The sequence below is a fragment of the Physeter macrocephalus genome, chromosome 4 (assembly GCF_002837175.3).
Source record: "Physeter macrocephalus isolate SW-GA chromosome 4, ASM283717v5, whole genome shotgun sequence".
NCBI lineage: Eukaryota > Metazoa > Chordata > Mammalia > Artiodactyla > Physeteridae > Physeter > Physeter macrocephalus.
This window is the reverse complement of record NC_041217.1, coordinates 131149293-131169129: the sequence shown is the minus strand read 5'-3', so window position 1 is coordinate 131169129 and position 19837 is coordinate 131149293. Positions and strand designations below refer to the sequence as shown.

The following is a 19837-nucleotide window of genomic DNA, read 5'->3' as shown; positions in this document are numbered from 1 at the left end:
TTTAAATCTATATCACTCCTCTTAACTACTGTACCACTGTATGGCTGTACAAAAATTTAATTAAACCCTTGGTCAACATCCAGGTAATTTCCATTTTTTACTTTTTGCTAATACCAATAATCCTGTAATTTTCTTCTTTAAATTCATACAACAAATATTTATTTAAGTCTCTACACAGTTTTCTAGGTACCAGGGTTTCATGATAAACATAACATCTGCTCTCAGGGAGCTTACTACCCATTTCTTGTAGAAAAAAAAAAAGAATTTCAGATAGTGATAAGTATTTAGTAAATAAAAATGGATTTTAAAATGATAGACTAGGGGCTTCCCTGGTGGCACAGTGGTTGAGAGTCCGCCTGCCGATGCAGGGGACACGGGTTCGTGCCCCGGTCTGGGGGGATCCCACATGCCGCTGAGCGGCTGGGCCCGTGGGCCATGGCCACGGGGCCTGTGCTCCACGGCGGGACAGGCCACAGCGGTAAGAGTCCCGCGTACCACAAAAAAAAAAAAAAAAAAAAATGATACACTCGGGGCTTCCCTGGTGGCGCAGTGGTTGAGAGTCCGCCTGCCGATGCAGGGAACACGGGTTCGTGCCCCGGTCCAGGAGGCTCCCACATGCCGCGGAGCGGCTGGGCCCGTAAGCCATGGCCGCTGAGCCTGCGCGTCCGGAGCCTGTACTCCACAACGGGAGAGGCCACAGAAGTGAGAGGTCCACGTACCGCAAAAAAAAAAAAAAGATAGACTGTATCAGCAGTGTGGAGGAAGGAAGGGCTGTCATGGAGTGAGGGAAAGCCTCTCTGAGGAAGTGCTATTTGAAATATATAATGAAATAAATATAATGAAAAGACTCCAGCCATGAGGAGATCAGGAAGAATAAAGACAAAATTCAAAGACTGACAGGCTGGAAAAAATTTGGAAGAAGCTGTAAGTACGGTACAAGGGGTGTGGTGGTAGTAGAATATGACGCTGGAGAAGTGGAAGACCCCAGGTCTTTCAGAGATTTCCTGTAGGTCACAGGAAAAAAGATCTAGGTTATATTCTAAGTACAATGAAATTCCAAACGAACATTTTATTTTGATAATAAACACTAAATCTTAGTAATATAATGCTGAATGAAAAAAGCAAGTCTCAGAGGATTATTTATAGCATAATAACCTTTTCATTAAATTCACAAAATAAGCAAAGTAAACAATGTATTCTTTAGGCACACATATACCTCAATTAAAAAGTAGTTTTAGAGATTTCCCTGGTGGTGCAGTGGTTAAAAATCCGCCTGCTAATGCAGGGGACACGGGTTCGAGCCCTGGTCTGGGAAGATCCCACGTGCCGTGGAGCAACTAAGCCGGTGCACCACAACTGCTGAGCCTGTGCTCTAGAGCCCGTGAGCCACAACTACTGAGCCCGCGCGCCTAGAGCCCATGCGCCACAAGAGAAGCCACCACAATGAGAAGCCCGCGCACCGCAACGAAGGAGCAGCCCCCGCTCCCCGCAACTAGAGAAAGCCTGTGCGCAGCAACGAAAACCCAACACAGCCAAAAATAAATTTATTTTTGAAAAAAAAAAGTAGTTTTACGGGGGCGTGGGGGGGGGTGATTGAGATTGGGAGACTGGGATTGACATATATACATTAATATGTATAAAACAGATAACCAATAAGAAACTGCTGTATAAAAAAATTAAATTAAATTAAAAAAATAAGATTCTATGGGGAAAAAACCTTACAGATAAATGGTCTGAGATAGTATCTCAGTCAACAAAATAAATGGCCTCTCACCCATTTTATTTCTGGCCCACATAGGCTGAGATCACGATGGAACTCTTTCCTTACCATACAGACCATTTATACTCAGTTTTATTTTACCCCAACTCTGCAGTACTTTTTTTAAATCATTTTTTTCTCCCTAATATTTTACTTCTTTGCTTGTTAACATCCCTCTTTGCAGCTCTACGTTTTTTATTCTCAAAATCTGATTCCTGGCTCACCCACCTGCCCCCACCTTCCCAGAAATGATTGGAAATACAGGTGTATAAACAACTCAGAAGATTTTTTTTTTTAAGTTCAGTACATGAAACCTCCAACCACATCTGGCCATTCACCATTCCAGACATTTTGGTAGGTGTTGATTTCCCTCTAATATTTTGATGTTTGTAATACACTAAATTCTCCATTAATCAGAATGGAATATTCTGGTTAAATTTCTAAAGAAGATAAAATTTTTAATAAACTTCTGCTCTTGCTGGAAATAAAAAAAGTAGTTTTAAGAGGCTAGTTTTCAAAACAATGTGAATGTACTTAATACCACAGAACTGTACACTTAAAAATAGTTAAAATGGGGCTTCCCTGGTGGCGCAGTGGTTGAGAGTCCACATGCCGATGCAGGGGACGCGGGTTCGTGCCCGGGTCCGGAAAGATCCCACATGCCGCGGAGCAGCTAGGGCCGTGAGCCATGGCCGCTGAGCCTGAGCATCCGGAGCTTATGCTCCGCCTGAAAATACCACATTTTCTCCATAATTGGTGAATATTATCTGCAAAAAAAAAAAAAAAAAAAAAAAAAAAGGTAAAATGATAAATTTTATGTTATGTATATTTTACCACAATTTTTTTTAAAGCCTAGCTTTTTGTAGTTAGAAGGAAGAAGAGTGTGGAATAAGGGAGGAGCACATAAGTGATGTAAACTATTGTCAGTGTTCTAGCTCTTGGATTGGGTGGTGGATTCATGAGTGTGTTATTATATTATTAAATAAAATAACAAAAAATTGAAAAGTGTAACTATCCTCAGGTGTAACCACTGTTAAGTTCAAAAATATCCTATATGCTGATCTTTGCATACCTATGCAAATAGAGATGATAAACTGCCACTCTAGTCTATATGTCAATCTTGTATGAATCTTGTAAGCATGAATCTGCTTCCTGGAGCCCAATAAACACTAATCCTGAAAAGATGATGGCACTGAACTGAGATAAATTCACTAGAATACCATCACTCTGTTGAGGTATATTGGTGGCCAAGGTTTTCCTCTCACCATAAAGTTCCAACAGTATTCAACACGAATGAGTCCAGTTTGGGACATATTATGTCTGAGATATCTACAGAACATCCTGGCAAAGACATCACTAGGCTTTTTAATTTACCAGACAAATAACTGGCAAGAAATGAGTGAACAGAGATGCAGATTTAAGATTCATCAACTAGCAGCAGGAGTCAGGAGCATCTTGGTCTTCTTCTAAGTTTTATACTACACCACTCTGAGAGTATTGTTCACAGAACTGCAGTCAGTGATCCTGCCTGGGAAGACTGCTTACAGGTTCAGAGTGAAAAGAACATGAAAACTTAAGGGGCAAACACCAGAAAACCAAGAAAATGTGGTGAAACAAAGCCAACAAAGGTTCACCTTCTTTTGTACCCAGTTTTAAGAAGAAAATGATCCATTTATCATTGAAAATGACCACTGAGTGAAATATAATAAAGCAATAGTTCACTAGTTACAGAAATTAGTTTCTCAGTACCTAAGTGTGATTATATGGCAAGCTTCATATTCTAAGGTCCAAAGAACTGTTGAAGTTAACACATATCAGAAGTACTCTGACTTTCTGAATCAAAGAGAGCTCAACCTCAACCAGGAAAGTGAATACAAAATTGCATTAAGCAATGACCTATAAAAGTCAAATATTTAAATATTTATCTCTCACTTGCTTTAAATTAAGCACTAAAATTAATATATACTACGCTTTAAATATAATAATGAAGCTAAGAATATATACTGTTCTTTTAATATAGTAATTAAAACATACAAAAGTTTAAGCACTTAATCAGGTGGTTTAATCTCACATATCAATCAGCCATACTATGTATCTATAGTCAAATCCAAATTATCACCATATTCTTTATATATGAACATACACGTTGTAGCTAGAAGAAAACCATCAGCCTCCCCCTTTAGAAAGCTGACCTTGCATCTGCAAATCAATTAAGAACAAATCCATAACTTCCATAAAATTATATTTTCTTTTAAAATATTTCCTTTTGAAATATAATGCTACCCCTGACAGAAGACTAACTTATTTTACTGAAAAGATATGTTCCTAGAAAACTGAATGAAAGATGTGCGGGTTGGGGGGGTTCTGTCCTATTTCTTTCCTACGGTCTTTATTCATTCATTTAATAAATATTTATTAACTGTCTACTATGAGCCAAGCAGTATTCTAAGCACTGGTAGATACAGCAATGCATAAGAAAGACAAAGTCCTTAACCTCATGGAGTTTATACTCTGTAGACAATAAACAGATAAACAAAGATATATGAACTATAAAGTCAGTGATAAGTTTTTTTTTTTTGGCTGCACCCCACGGCATGTGGGATCTTAGTTCCTGACCAGGGATCGAACCCGAGCCCCTCCAGTGGAAGTGCAGAGTCTTAACTGGACTGTCAGGGAAGTCCCTGGACTGTCAGGGAAGTCCCAGTGATAAGTATTATGAGGATAAAGCAAAGGGATAAAAAGCAGTGGAGGCTGCTACTTAAAACAAAGTAATTATAGGTGACTTCTCTGAAGAGGGGATATTTGAGTGGATATCTGAATTAAATAAGAAGCAGGTCTTGTGATAGAGCATTGCCAGCAAAGGAAAGTACAAACGGCCTGAGATGGGAATGTGCTCTTCATGTATGAGGAACAACAAAGGCGCTGTGCTATATAGTCAGGGCAGAGTGACAGAGAATGGTGAGAAAGGAGGTCAGAGCAGTAGTCTTACATTGCTTTTTTTTTTTTTAATTAAAAACAATACAAATTTATTTGTGAAAACTTTTAAAGTTCTGTTCTGAAAAATAAACGCCACCAGGAGAACATTCACAAGACACATTTCAGATTAATGGTTACAAACAGTTGTAGTCAAAGCATTAAGAGACGTTGGTAATCATCATGTAATTGTTCTCTCAAAAGGCACTTGGGTTTTTCAACAGTGGCTACCGATTCTTGATTGAGATTTTCCCAATGTTTTTGTTTCTTTCAAGTCACATATGTCATCATCAAAGCTGCTAATGTCCCTTGGAAAATAATATTATTACTTCACTATATACATACTTAGAGAGAGAAGAAACAGCAAGTTTGAGAAAACTATCTTTGTAATGAAAAGCCCATTTCATTCAAACTGGAGAATTTCAATGTGAGAGACACTGACCTCAGGAGACAGTACAGAATAAGCCTGTGGTGGTTTTTCCAGTGAGACCGGTAGGCAAAACTGCCCAGTCTTTAATCGTCCATTCTGAAGCATCGGTATCCACTTTTAAATAAAAAGGAAACAATATTAATTTAAATATATTTGTTATAAAAGTAATTACTTGGAAAATCTGTTTTAAGAACTTGGTATGAGCCAAATTCGTCTCACATCACTAAACACCAAGGGGATTTAATTATGTAGGTAATAATAATAGGTTTTCATAATTCCTCTAAAGAAGTTTCCCCAACAATATTTAAGGAGGATCCCCAAAACATTATTACCAACTAACTATGCGATACTTAAATCTATAGCAGGTCCTCATTATCCAAGGGAAAGTTGGTAATAGAAAAGGCCACAAAGTGAATCAATTTTAAACTGGGGTAATAGTGTCAATGTAAATAGGGAAAGAAAGATTTGATTAGATAGGAATGTTGGAAACAAAACTAAAAAGTATGACATAAACTTATTTTCTTACATTTAGCAAAAATTCATGTCATAAGCTGAAGACAAAAGATATGTATCAAATGTTAGTTTTTCTCTTTTAGGTGAAGGCATGCCTTTCTGACAAAATTGTGATAGCACACTGATGTATTCATCTTAGGTTTACTTTTGTAATTCAATAGTAATGATTTTCAAAAGATACTCAGGCGTTTTAATTGCTTTAATTAAGGCAATTTAAAAGGGTTTTAATTGCCAAGGGTCTCTTAATCATTTTACATTCAAACCATTTTCTTCTAAAGAACCCTTAAAACTGTTACATTTACACAGTACTGTTGGGTAAATATACAATAATCAGGACTAACAACTAAGTGTTTACACATGTTACTTAGTTAATTAATGACACTGGTTAACTATATTGAGCATTTTCTTGTTATGATGACCCTTCCTAACGAACATGGGGAATCAGATAAGTAATACTCAAATAATAAACACCAACTATCTTAAATATTGTTAATTATTTTTAAGATCAAAGGGCTAAATATTTAACAAAAATATACTTACCGTGTATCCAACAGGAGTTTCAAGAGGAGTATTTTGTTTTTGTTGACAACTAACATGATAAAAAGTAAAAAGCAAGTGATGATGGTCAGTTAAAGTAGCAGGGAGTTTAACCTTGATTTCTTCATGAAAATCAGGAGACCTTCATACAAAAACAAAACAAAACAGATCAATAGTCAGTAATGTGTTCAAAATAAACAATTATTGCATTTGTATGTTTGAGTAATTTTTAAATTAATTTCAGGATTCATGCTTAATTTTTCTTCTAGTCCAAAATATTTTTATTTCCAAACTCTTAAGTAACTAACCCCTACTTCCAGATGAGGGAGCTGCCACTGTTGCTGAAATTTCTCATCGTATTTTTATTAATGGGCTGAGTAATCCTACTATTTGAAAATTCATTAATAATCACCACCTTGATGCTAAAATCTTCATTAGATTGGAAACTGTATAAGAGAAGAGACTAGCGCAAGGCTTTCTATATTTATAAACCAATTTGGATACATATTCATAGAAAAAAAATAATATGAGCTTTTATAAGTGTATATCTTATAACCATACCATAGAAAAACATTTTTCTTTTATAGGAGTACAGCTTCATAGTAAGACTAAATTGTATTATCCTTCTGGTAAAAAAAAAAAAAAAAAAAAAAGAAAGAAAGAAAGAAAGAAAAAAGGAATCATTAGACAACTTGGTATCAAGATGGGCTCTCTATGGAATGTCTTATATCTATTATTCCACTGCTAAAGAAATAAATGTTACCTAAACATGGACTAGTTGTGTATTGACTGACAGCTTTACAAAAAAAAAAAAAGGAAAAGGAAAAGAGAAAAAAGAAAAGAAAAAATCAGGGAATCCCCACAAATTGCAACGTGTCCCACCGTTTAGAAGGGCTCCCAGCTACTAAGGAATACAACAAATATCATATTTGATCAAACCAATGGCACTTGCATCTCAATATTCATTGAGAGTGGGCCCTAAGAGCATTTTTATAAGATAGCATGGCTGCTATTTATGATATAGACCTAAAAGGGACAGAACCTTAGCATCCCCATCTTCCATATTCAGTTAGTATCTCTCTGTTGTATTCAATGAAAATACATCCAAACCATATAGTTCCAACTACCTTTAAAGTGAAGCCCATCCCACCAGTTAGGGATTTTTCTCTGATGCTAAATATGTCAAATATTCTTCCATCTCAAATAAGCCTCAAAAATGCTAACAGGTGTAGATCTGATCACAGAAAAATTAAGTGGCATAAGGCTTTTAATACCCATAAGAAAGACAGCTAATGCTAGCCATCTGAGAATCTGATGACTTTGGTGAATAAAAGATGCTATAGATCTTATTACTGATCTCACTAATCACCACTGAATTATGAGAAAGTTGAATTTACTAGTAATGTTAGACTGTATCATTTTAATTCTACTAATGCTAAGAGCAACAAAATAAAGACCTAGCCACAAACTGAGATACTTTTAGAAAATACAACCTTCTTTATAAATATCTTTCCTGGCTTCTAGTGCTTTAGTTCATTTCTTTCCTGAAATCATATTATGTAAAGGCTCTTATGGAAAATTAAACATCTACGAGTTATTCATCAACAAGTATTTTTAATTACCCACCATTACGCTAAGCACTGTGTTACTTTTGTGGTGGTTTTAAAGATGAACATAAGAAAAATAACCCTCAAAAATATATAATTCAGTAGAAATATAAGTAAGACACACATATATCAATAGCTATGCTATAAAGCAGGGGTTGGCAAACTATGGCCACAGGCCAAATCCAGTCCACTACTTCATTTGTATAGCCTACAAACTAAAAATGATTTTTATATTTTTAAGTGCTCAAAAAAAATTCAAAAGAATAATATTTCACTTGAGATATTAAATGAAATTCAAATTTCAAGGTCCATAAATAAAATTTTATTGGAAGACAGCCATGCCCATTTATTTGCAATTTACTGTACATGGCTACTTTTGCACTACAACAGCAAGGTTGAGTAGTTGCAAGAGACCAGATGGCACACAAGGCCTAAAATATATACTATTTGGCCCTTTTTAGAAAAGTTTGCCAACTCCTGGTATACAGCATATAAGGTTAAGTGCTTCAAGAACAGAGCTGAATAGATTACTTCAAGTTTTAGATCAGGGAACTGTCATTTAGGAAGAGATATATGATATGGGCCTTAAAGTATGAGTAGGAGTTCAATTAGAGGGAATCAGTATTACAACAGAAAAAAGATCCAAGAAAGGCCCAGAAACAGGACAGCACAAGATATGCTTGGTAATGAGGCAGAAATACAATTATCAAGATGTAAAAGATGATTGTATATTAGACAAAATAAGAAGGAAGGCAAGAATGTCTTACATTTTGTGTCAGAGCAACTGGAAAAATCGTAGTAGGATTAATAAAAATAGAGTCAGACAGAGATTGGCTTAGGAAGAGAGTCAAGAACAAATACCTGGAAATTGAGAAGGCAGCAGGCACTCGAATGAATATGCCTAAAAGGCCACTGAAAATACACATCTGTATCTCAGAGAGAAGGTTATGAGAGAAAATAAACAGTGCGAACAATCCACATAAAGGTAAAAGTAGTAGTATTTTCATTGAATGTAACTCTGGAAATACATATAAGATTATTTAGGGAGAGAATATTATAGAAAAAGAAGGATAAAGGCAAAACTTTAGTGTTTGGTGTGGAAGGCCTATGTTTTAAAGAAAAAGAAAAATTAGAATAATTACTATTTTAAAAAAAGTGTTCAAAGGGATAAAAGGAAACCAAGAGAGGGTCATAAAATAAAGGTGAGAAAGAAGAAAGTTTTAAGGAGGGTAAGGAAAAACCATGCTACACAACAGCACTGAAGAAAGACTTTTTTTTAAGTATAGGAAACAAATTTTGTGGCAATAAGAGATGGAGCCAATGAAACAGAAGACTGATGATGCAAGAAAAGGAATAACTGATGGAGTCACATTCTGAAGAGCCTGGATAAGATCGTTTTGAGAGCAGAGATGAAAAGATCCACACTTAGGAAGGTGTGGGCCATTACCACCTTTGAAACAGAGGAAAGGCAGATCTGCATGGAGACAATTTGAGGTGAAGAGCACAGAAGTTGATAGATCTCAAGTTAGATGGTCTCAATCAGCTTCATAAAGTAGGAACACTAAGAGTTAAAGCAAACACAAAAGAAGTAGGAGCTAGAGAAAGGGGAAGAAAAGCTTAAAATGGCTACTGCCAAATGGGAGAGAAGATAAAAAAATGACGACAAAAAAATTTGCCAAAGAACAGAGGGGCCAAAAGAAGATAAAATGCGATAAAATAAATTACTGTAGCCCCATCATATGATAAAATAACATCAATTTGTGACAGCCCTGATTGGCACAATTTTGTGTTTTTTCTCCAATAGCATTCGATAATCAACAAAAAAGAAGGGGGAGAGGGAGGTGAAGCAGGGGGATGGGGAGGGAGGGTAGGAGGAAGAGGAGGAGGAGGGGGAGGAGGAGGGGAAAGAAAGCAGAAGTTAAAGGTTATCCAGAGTTAACAATCAATTCCCAAAGAAGTAAAAGGGAAAGTCACTGAGTGGAAGGTTTATTGGATGTTGTACCAATTTAACTGACTAATGAGTGCAAGCTTAGTAAAGAGTTAAGTAAAACTACAAAGTATCAGGTGAAAATAACAGGGAAAGACCAAAGGACCAGAGGCCATAATGATAATCAATAACAATATAATAAAAATGAAAGGATCAGAGAATTTGACAGAAAAGATGTTTTGTGCATAAAGTCTTATATTTGAGATGTCTACAGAGAGAATGTGCATCTACAGGTTGAAAATTATAACTCTGATGTCAGCTGTCTTGAATTTGCACATCCAGTGCAGCAAAGCATTTGGTAAACAAACTAACGTGAGTGCTAACAATGCCACTGAGAAGTGAGAAACTTTGAAAGAAATATTTGAATTCAGTACCTGTTATGATATACTACGGCTGTATAGGCTTCCTTTGAAAATTCTGAACAGCTAGATTTACCAAAGATTACCTGTAACAAATAACAGCATGTTGAAACTTTGTTGTAATAAATGCTGGATGTTTCAAATCTATGTAAGAATTTGTCTGATTTAATAACTGAGAACAATGGGCAAAATAAGCCCAATGAAGAACAATGTGCCTATAAGTTCAATTGCTTAACTGTAAATTTCTTTTCAACTATAGACCCATCTGACATTCAAACATTCAAAAAGTTTCTATCCATTATATTTATATTTATTGGGCAATAAGGTACATTTCTTTCCTTTTTCTTAAAGAAGGTAAAGAATTCAGTTTAAAATCTAGATGTAGCACATCATTTGGAATTTACATAAGAAATATGATCCTAGAATGGTGGCATATATCTACTATATAAATTGGTGGCTTCGCCACTAAAACAAGTCATTCTGAATGTCAAATATAAATTATTTATAAATGATATTAAAATACCCTAATTTAAGTCAAGCTATGTATCCTTTAACTTCCAGTACTCCCTGCAAGCTACTCTACAATGGAAGAGGAGCTCCATTCTTATATTCTTACTTATGTGTTTGTTTTTTTTCAAATCCACCACATTAAAAAAAAAATGCAATACTACTACAATACTTTGGAGAAGGTTTAGAGGTAAAATAATTCAGTCTTGTATATCTGCCTCTCGAATTCTACCACGCAATACTATGGTTAATTAGGGCAGCAGATTACAAAAATGGCTTAATGATGTCAAGGTCATAGCTGTGATTACTATGTGACAAGCTTACAATCTTATCTAGTCACAGATTAAACTTTTAAGTCTGGCCAGTCATCTCTACACATGCATGAATAGGTATGTGGACATGTCATCACACTTCTATCACACAACTGGTAAAACAACTCAAAGTTTATTCCTTATACAAAGGGGTTAAGTTGCACCATCCTTAAATAAAAAGAACATAATAACAGATATCTGTGTTTCTTTTTGCAACATTTCAACAGGTCCTTTCATTTTAAGGGTATGCAAAAGTGTAATAATTATGACTCTCCTGTATATGTCTAATTTCATCAATTTCTAAGACTACCTTATTATGTTTTTATAAAAATGCTGTTCCATTGCCAGAATTATGAAGTTTATGATTTTATCATATCAACATATGATCAAAAAATTATCTTAAGATCCATTTCAACAGTCTTCATTTTTTAAAAAATAAGCAAATACAATGTATCTGTGTTTATACATTATTTCAAACCAGCCACTCACATAAACATAAAAGCATTATATTTTCATATCACTAATAATACACAAGAGAAAGGAATGCAGTACCTTTTTTTCCCTCTGAGAAGCTATTGTTTTTCAAAAAGTAACTTATTTTCATAACACGCAATGATATAAAGTGAAAAGTGTTCCTTTGACCATTTAACATGTATTTTTAATCATTCGTCAACATAGACTGAGCATCAATTATGCCAAGCACTATGATAGGCAAGATACAGATATGAGTAAGACATGGTCCTTGCCCTCAAGGAGCTCACAGTCTAGGGGTTGAGATAAAGAAACAAACATATAACCATAAAATGAAACAGCCCATAAAAGAAGTGAGAAGACACTAAGGTAGCACCAAAAGAAGGAGTGGTCTAATTGCCGATATGGCTGGATGCAGCTGGGGCTCTGTAGAGGAGACTATATGTATGCTAAGACAAGGAAGAGTTTGTTAGGCAAAAAATAAAAACAAATTATTTTACATATACTACGTTTGTCATAAGCTCAAATTCTTATGGCCATTCACATATAGGATAACAAAGCCATCTATTTTCACAATCCAGCATCTTTTCATCGACTATGATTAGTACATTCATTCCTTCGGCAGAAATGAAGAGCTAGTAAAGAGCATGAAATGCTCATTCCAAACCCCCAAAATAAATTCTACATCTATTGAACAAATATTTATTCAGCATGTATTACATGCAAGGATCTGGAACAGCTGCCATAGAAGAATACAAAGACGAATAATTTGTGCTTGCTGCTATCAAGATCTATAAATGTTGATGAAACTGAGGCTACAGTGGAAAGGAAAATATATAGTTTTCTTAGTAAATATTGTAGAAAATCAAAAGAACTTGATTCAAATGACTGCCATAGAAGGCTAAAATAAAACTCTGTAAAAAGTGCACCTGTTCTTAGCTCATTTTCATTCCACTAGGGTTCTTTCAGAGGTTGAACATCTACAGTGATAGATGTGCTCCTACTCCATAAATTAAAAATCTACTTTCATGGAACCTGCATTTACTAGTGTCCCACAAATCCTAAATGACAATGTGGGCAGTCAAGAACCTCCCCAGTCTAGCCTCAATCTACTATTCCTGACTTATCTTGCATTGCTCTGGCTCACTGGCAACTCACCACTCTACCTCTGTTGAAGGACATTCCCCAACTTGAATTGCTCTCCTTTCCCCGCAGTCTAGACAGATCCACTGCTATGAACATTTTAACCACCTTTGAGGCATTCTCTCCTTCCTCTGAACACCTATACCTTTGAAACCCTGTACTACCAATCTTCTAATAATTAGCACATACCCTGGTTATCAATATTGGCTGCAAAATGTAATCCCTTGGGGAGATTTAAAAATACTGATATCTGCCTGGTATCCCACCCCAGAGATTATAATATAATTGGAATGAGATTGTCTGGGCATTGGTATTTTTAAAAGCTCCCCAAGTGAGTGTAAAATGTAGCCAAAGTTAAGAACTACTGCCAGAGTTTCTCAACAAAGATGGGAAAAATCATACAAATTAGAATCACCTGGGGAGCATTTTCAAACTATACCACAACCCCATAATACTACCCACCACTTTCCACCTCCCTTACCTGGCCTTTCATTCTAAAGGTGGGGAATCAAGATCACAGATGGAAGAGTAGAGAAGAGGTATCTGCTCTGTTAGAGTACCCTAGGTGATTCTGATCTGGCCCTCTTCTGAAGTTCATTATTTTAAAATTTTATGTACTCTTATATCCTCTAGATTATGTGTTATTCATCTTTGTATCTCTGGGAGTGCCTAGCATATACCAAGTCCTCAATAAATAAGACTTCAAATAAACTCATTACTACCTGTACAGGAAGTAATGAAGTCAGAAATTTTGTTTGCAAGATCACATTAATTTCCAGTTTAGAGCTGCCAACCAAGTGATTACCTTCCCCCCTCCAAAAAAGGTCTATTTGAACCGTATATGAAGAATAGGAAATGTAAAGAACATTTCTTACCGGCATGGCATTGCTAGGATCCTCCCCATACATAAACTGGACTTTAACTGTTATATTTCTGGCAGAACCTTGACGGTTGGCAAAATTGAGACTCTGAGGGTATATGTAGAGAAGGTTTCTGTGAAGGCAATAGTATACATGATAGTGAATGCATATCTAAAAACACTATGTATCACTACTACACACCACAAAAGAAATAGATGAACAAATATTGAATTATTAGCATTTGCTAGACACTATGCTATTTTCACATACAATGTTTGATTTGATCCTTAGAGTAGTCATTCAAACAGATAGCAATCAAATATACCCCCCTTTTGCAGATGAATTGAGGCCCAGAAAAGTTAAGAGATTTTCACATACAATCAAATAAGTGGCAAAGCCGAAATGAGAATACAGTTCAGTCAGACTTCAAAATGCATGTTCTTTCCTCTAGAAGAGGCTACTGGGAAATAAACAAGTATGAACAGAAACATTATTAAGAAGTTAAAAGACAGTTCTAATATTATCTTAGTTTCTCCAAGCAGATATAAATAGGATGACGTTTAGAAATCAGGCTTTTTGTATAAATGTGATCAAGATTTTAAGAGGTATAATATTCTACATTATTATTCAAAAACACATATGATAATATGGTAGGTATAACAGTTTTAGGTAGTTACTATGAGAAAATCACATATTGCCCTACAATTATTTGACTTCATGTCCAGTTGCCTCTTACACAGCTTTAATAGTCCCTGCTGCCAACACAGAGATGAGAAATAATTCAAGGAAAGGCACCAAAAGAGAGGGCTTAAAAAAAAAAAAAAAAAAAGAAAAGAAAAAGATTGAGAGTTACTTTACCTGAAAACTAGTGCTTGCTCAGAGCTTATGAACAAGACTTCAAGCATAATAAAACCCTCCTCATCAACTGCTAGGACAATGAAAATAGGTCTAAATTTTCTAGAAGGTGGTAGGGCAATATAGAAATTTTAAATGAACATACTCTTTGACCCAACAAACCCACCTCTAGTCTAAGGAGAGAACTGCACATACGTACAAATGGGTGTGTTCAAAGAAATTCATGACATTTTTTATATTAGGAAATAATTATAAAGAAACATGTTCATCAGTACTGGACTAATTAAATTAAGATATATTAAAAGAAGAATACATTTCAGAGTCCCAAAAATGACAATATGCAGCAGTATTTATTAATGCAGAAAGAGATACCCAGCATGTTGGATGAAAAAAAAGGTTGCAGAGCAGGATGTATTGTGGCATTAACCTACTTACAGAAAACTGTGAAGAAATAATGGCTGAAAACTTCTCTAATCTGAGGAAGGAAACAGACATCCAGATCCAGGAAATTCAGAGAGTTCCAGATAAGATGAACTCAAAGAGACCCACACCAAGACACATTATTATTAAAATGTCAAAAGTTAAAAACAAGAAGATAAAAAGAGGTAAAATACATCACACATCTAATGGCACAGAAATACCTATAAACAAGACCATTTCAAAACAATGCTGTGTTGTGAGAGAAGTATGCAGAAGCTATGGGAGGAACAGACAGGTACTTAGTTGATCATGGAGAAGTCTTTTCATCTACTCCCTTTGCAATACATTTGTTGAAGAATTATTGATATTTTTGTGTAGATTTTTCCAGAGGCTGGATTTTACTGACTGCACACTGTAGTGACATTTAACATGTTCCTCTGTGTGTTCTATGAATTGAGTTGAATCTAGAGCCTTGGTCAAATTTTGGTGGCAAGATCACTTCATAAATGGTACTGTGTCCTCTTATCAGGAGGAAAATGTTTGGTTGTTGTTTCATTTTTTTGTGCAATTAGTAGACAATGATGACCAACGCCTAAATCCATTAACTCATTAAGGATTGCCAAAAGGTGATATTCTATCATTGCTTCTTTATTTAACAGCTGGAATATCTCTATGAAAAGCACTTTTCCTTATCTACTATTTGCTTTGCCAGTGAGCCATTATATGAGAGGCAAGAATAAATGCTTGATTCTTTTCCATTAGCTGCCAGTTTTCAAAATAATCAGTTGGTACATTACATTCCTCTAAAAGGGATCAATTGTGTCTTTTTTTTAAAGCATCACTTATAAACTCACGGACCAAACATATTAACGGGTTTCAGTATTTTGCAGTTATTATCTTTATTGGTGTTCAAATTGTACCATCTTTGACAGGTGAAAAGGTCGATTCAAACTGGCTCATGATTCCTTTTGATTCAGCCATAATAGTCTTTGATGGCTTCTTACTATCTGTTACGAGAAGACCTTCCAGGCTCTTCTTGTACGCTTTCTTCCCAAACCTGGAATCAGCCATTTCTCCAAGGAGTTGGGGTTTTTGAATGGGTAATGTTTTTCCAGGCCACTCATTGTGGGTTAGTCATTGTTTCTAGGCCTTTTAAAGTTGAAAGAGTTAGGGGGAAATGCTGTTAACATGACATATATCCTGAGTTCATAGTGATAATCCAAATTCAAATTCAAGAATACAAGGTTTTTATTTATTCTTTTCTATCTTGCACCTATATATCATTTTTCCTGTGCTAAGAACCATTCTCAAGGACACCAACTATGAGAGAACTAGAATATCACTTAATTACTCTCATTGTGTATTATTCCAACAAAGGAGTCTTAAGGAACTTCAAGATTATGTGGTCATCCAGAAGAGGATGAGCCTACAAAGACTGATAAGGCACCCACAAAGAAACAGAAGGAAAACCATGAAAGTACAGTGGCAAGGAAGCCCAAGGAAGAAATTACAAGCAGAATTATAAGAGTTAAGTGTCAAATGCTATTCACAGACCAAATGAGGTAAGAAATGAAAAATGTCAACTGAATTTAGCAACTTCAAAGTCACTGGAAATCTCAGGCTGAAAACAGACAAAAGTAGGTTTAAAGAGTAAGTAGGAGGTAAGAAAATGAAATAAGTGAAATTCTGAAGAGTGTAGCTGAGAATGGGAGAAAGATAATGCAATAGTTGGAGATAGAACATAGGGATTTGGGAAGCTTTTTAAGATTGGAAAGGTTTAAGTTTGATTAAATCCTAATGAAAAGAATTTAGTTGAGACAGAGTCTGCATACACTAGAACAAGAATGTAAGAGTCCTCAAATGGTGGGAGAGAACAGGATCCAAAGCACATGATAACAGATCGGCCTTTATTATGTTTATAATGCCTCATTGTGACATTTATTGAGTATGCAGTATACTAGATACTGAGAATATAGAGATAAAAGACAAAGTTCTTGACTTCATAGAACTCACAGTCTGGAGGGAGAATAAGACAGGCAAATACTTATAATGTAGTATGATAAATGCTATGAACATAGAATGTCACTGGGGCCCACAAGAGGACTTGAAACTAAAGAATCTGCCCATAAATTTCAGTGAGAAATTTTCAAGTAGGATAGATATGCAAAACACACAGAAAAGCAAAACACATCATGCCTTCCCCCAGCCCTCAATTTCTGCATTTGGATTACTACTGTTATAGCTTTGTGGATATGGACATAACTGGCCCCTTCCCATCTTTCGAGTCTTAGAAAGCCTCACTTTACCTCCCCATATAACATCACTTTGTTATTCCATTCACAACTCTTAAATAATCTGCTTAAGATAATCCTAAATTATCTTGTTTGTTTGTACATTATTTCTTGTTTATGTATCTCCTTAAATAAAGCCCAAATTCCATGAGGGCAAGGGCCTTACCTATCTAGTTAACTGCTATATTTCCAATGCCTAGAATAGCTCCTCATATGAATAAATGATTGATTGAATGAATGAATGAATAGTACAGAACTCACATAATATTTACTTACTTAACTCTTCTGGAGTTTGAATTTTCATATGAAATGCAAATTAATTGAACACTAAGCTATGCTTGTTTTCTAATATAAGCAATACAATTTTAAATTCAACTTGTCTATGAAGGTGAAAGGCATGCATTTAGCCTAGACTCTTTTTTATTTGACTGCTAACTCCACTAATAAATTTCCACATAAACCCAGTAAGTCTTTACCGTGCATTTATAATACTCCTTCAGAGGAATTTTAAATCAGCAGAGAGAAGGTAGATCAATGAAAAGTGTTGAGTTGCTGAGATAGCTGACTGGCCTTTTTTAAGGCTGAATTCGTATTTCACCACCTCCTCAAAATAAATTCCAGATTAAATCAAAGTTTTAAATAATAATAAAACCATAAAAATACTAGAAAACCTTTAAAGAGACCATATTTTATAGGTGAGGAAGGCATTTCTGAGCATGAGCCACAAAAAATCATAAAAGACAAATTTTAAAGCCTCTACAGAGCAGGGGATACCATAAACACAAGTGGAAGACAAAGGACAAATTGGAAGAACACTCTGCTATACACATGACAAAGAGTTAGTATCCATCACATGTAAATAATTCCGAAAATTATTCAGAAAGAGACAAACAAAAAAGGGATGGGGAGTTTGAGGGGGGGAGGGAGACTTAGATAATTCTCAGGTAATTCACAAAGAGAGCAAGACAGACAGCAAAATAAACTAGATATATGTGCCTACTAGGTTTATCAATATTTTTTGTCTTTGTCAATTTAAAGCATTGGTAAAAATTCATGGGAAAAGAGGAACTCTCATATACTCTTGGTAGGGATATAAATTGGCACAATCCTTTTCAAGGATAATCTGACAAGAGAAATCTACTTTGAAAGTTAACATCTATGAACTTATCATATGAAAATATTTATACACAAATATAAACACATTTTCTATGCATATTGTTTGTAACCAGAAAATTGCAAGCAACTGAAATGATCATTGACAGGCAGATGATTAAATTAAGGTACATCCATATAATAAAAGAGTGTGCAGCCATTTAAAAGGATATGGTAAATCTATAGGCACTCATATGAGCATAAATTTTAAAATGTTATGGTCTTGAATCAATTTATATATATATAGCACGAGCTATACATAACACACTCCCATTTGTGTTTAAAAAAAAATTACATTTAGGTAGTCATCCAAGGGAATTGGTATGATAGACCCCAAAATGTTAATAGGGAAGAGTCAGCATTTTTATTTTTTATAGGTTTTTCAAATATCTGAGTTTCCACAATAAATACTTTCAACATAACAAATTAACATTTATTAATAGTGAACATGAGAAAAAAGCTAAGATAAATAAAATGATTCCTTCGAAGGTCACTCCTCTTCTGGATCTCTGCTGTCCAATAATATGGTCTAGTGAGACTATAGAGTACTTGATGTGTACCTGTTCTGAGATATCCTGAAAGTATAAAATACATACTAGATTTGGATTAAACAAAACATACTATTAAAATTAATTTCACTTGTTTCTTTTCCATTTTTTACACATATAGCTCACACTATATTTCCATTAGACAGTGCTGTTCTGGACAAAGAGAGGAAAAGGGAGCTAATGTATTGATATTACTCTGGCATTATTCTTTAGTTACTATAAATATTTCTATTTATAAATATGCTTTTCTCAGTTACTTTTAGAATCTTCCTACCGAATATATTAATTCAAAAACAAATGACCACAGTTTAAAAGGAAGAAATTACTAGTGATACTATATTCAAGACCCAAAATGCCTTGTGTTTTATTTGGAACTCAAATCTCCATAAGATTGCACAACCTGGGGGAGGATAAGGGACTTTGCTTTGCTTAGAATTTAAACAAAGCTCCCAAATGTCCTAAAATTCTATGCAGCTAAGAAATTTTGTATATTAGTTCTTTGAAACTAGGAATTCTTAAATTAGGTCTTAATTTTGCTTAGTTTCTTATCTTCTTTGGCATAAAAATTTTAAGTTTTTATAACATTACTGGTTACATCTCATCAGGGTTCTATTTAAACAGGCACAAGTTCAAGCAAAGATTAGAGTCTGCCTTTAACAATGTGTACTCAGACAGGGGGCATTAAAAGGTAGGTGTAAAAATCATTTACAATATTACTACTTTCATTACATTTCCCATGTTGACACTCTTCCACAGCTTGTAATTAGGCAAATTATTTAATTATATTCAATAACATGTCAAACTATGGTAAGAAAAAAAATTATTTCTACCCAGAGACGGTATACTATAAACCAAGAATATGCAACCGCTGCCTCTAATCTATCTTTTAGTGTTACATGTAAGGAAATATATAAATTGTGCATAAAGTGTCAATACTCCAGCAGAGTAACCAAATAGAAGGAAATTCCCTCACACAGCCTTTCTTTGATATTAGTGTCCAGTTACTTTCATGCACTGGAAGGGACTACTTTTCAAATTTCTTTCTCTGAAAAGAACCTCCTATATCAAAAAGGCATATCTATTACATGCAAATTTTGTGTTTGAAAAACTCCCA

The 19837-nt window shown here is 35.0% G+C and overlaps 1 protein-coding gene across 14 annotated transcripts in view; it reads right to left on the bottom strand.

Moving 5' to 3' along the window:
* DOCK7 (dedicator of cytokinesis 7) overlaps positions 1 to 19837 on the bottom strand; it is a 196979-nt gene that overhangs the window by 92561 nt on the left and 84581 nt on the right. For 12 of the 14 annotated variants that reach the window (XR_003679612.2, XM_028489312.2, XM_028489314.2 and 9 more), the window contains 4 exons: positions 13473 to 13590; positions 10181 to 10251; positions 6216 to 6354; positions 5175 to 5276 (listed from right to left, as the gene is read on the bottom strand). Coding sequence is in view for 13 of the 14 variants with exons in the window: in XM_028489312.2 (XP_028345113.1) it covers positions 5175 to 5276; positions 6216 to 6354; positions 10181 to 10251; positions 13473 to 13590 (430 nt within the window). In the remaining variant the exon portion in view is untranslated. Of the gene's footprint in view, positions 1 to 4821; positions 5041 to 5174; positions 5277 to 6215; positions 6355 to 10180; positions 10252 to 13472; positions 13591 to 19837 lie in introns of those variants that run through there. The other 2 variants (XM_028489318.2, XM_028489319.2) reach the window with 2 other exon arrangements.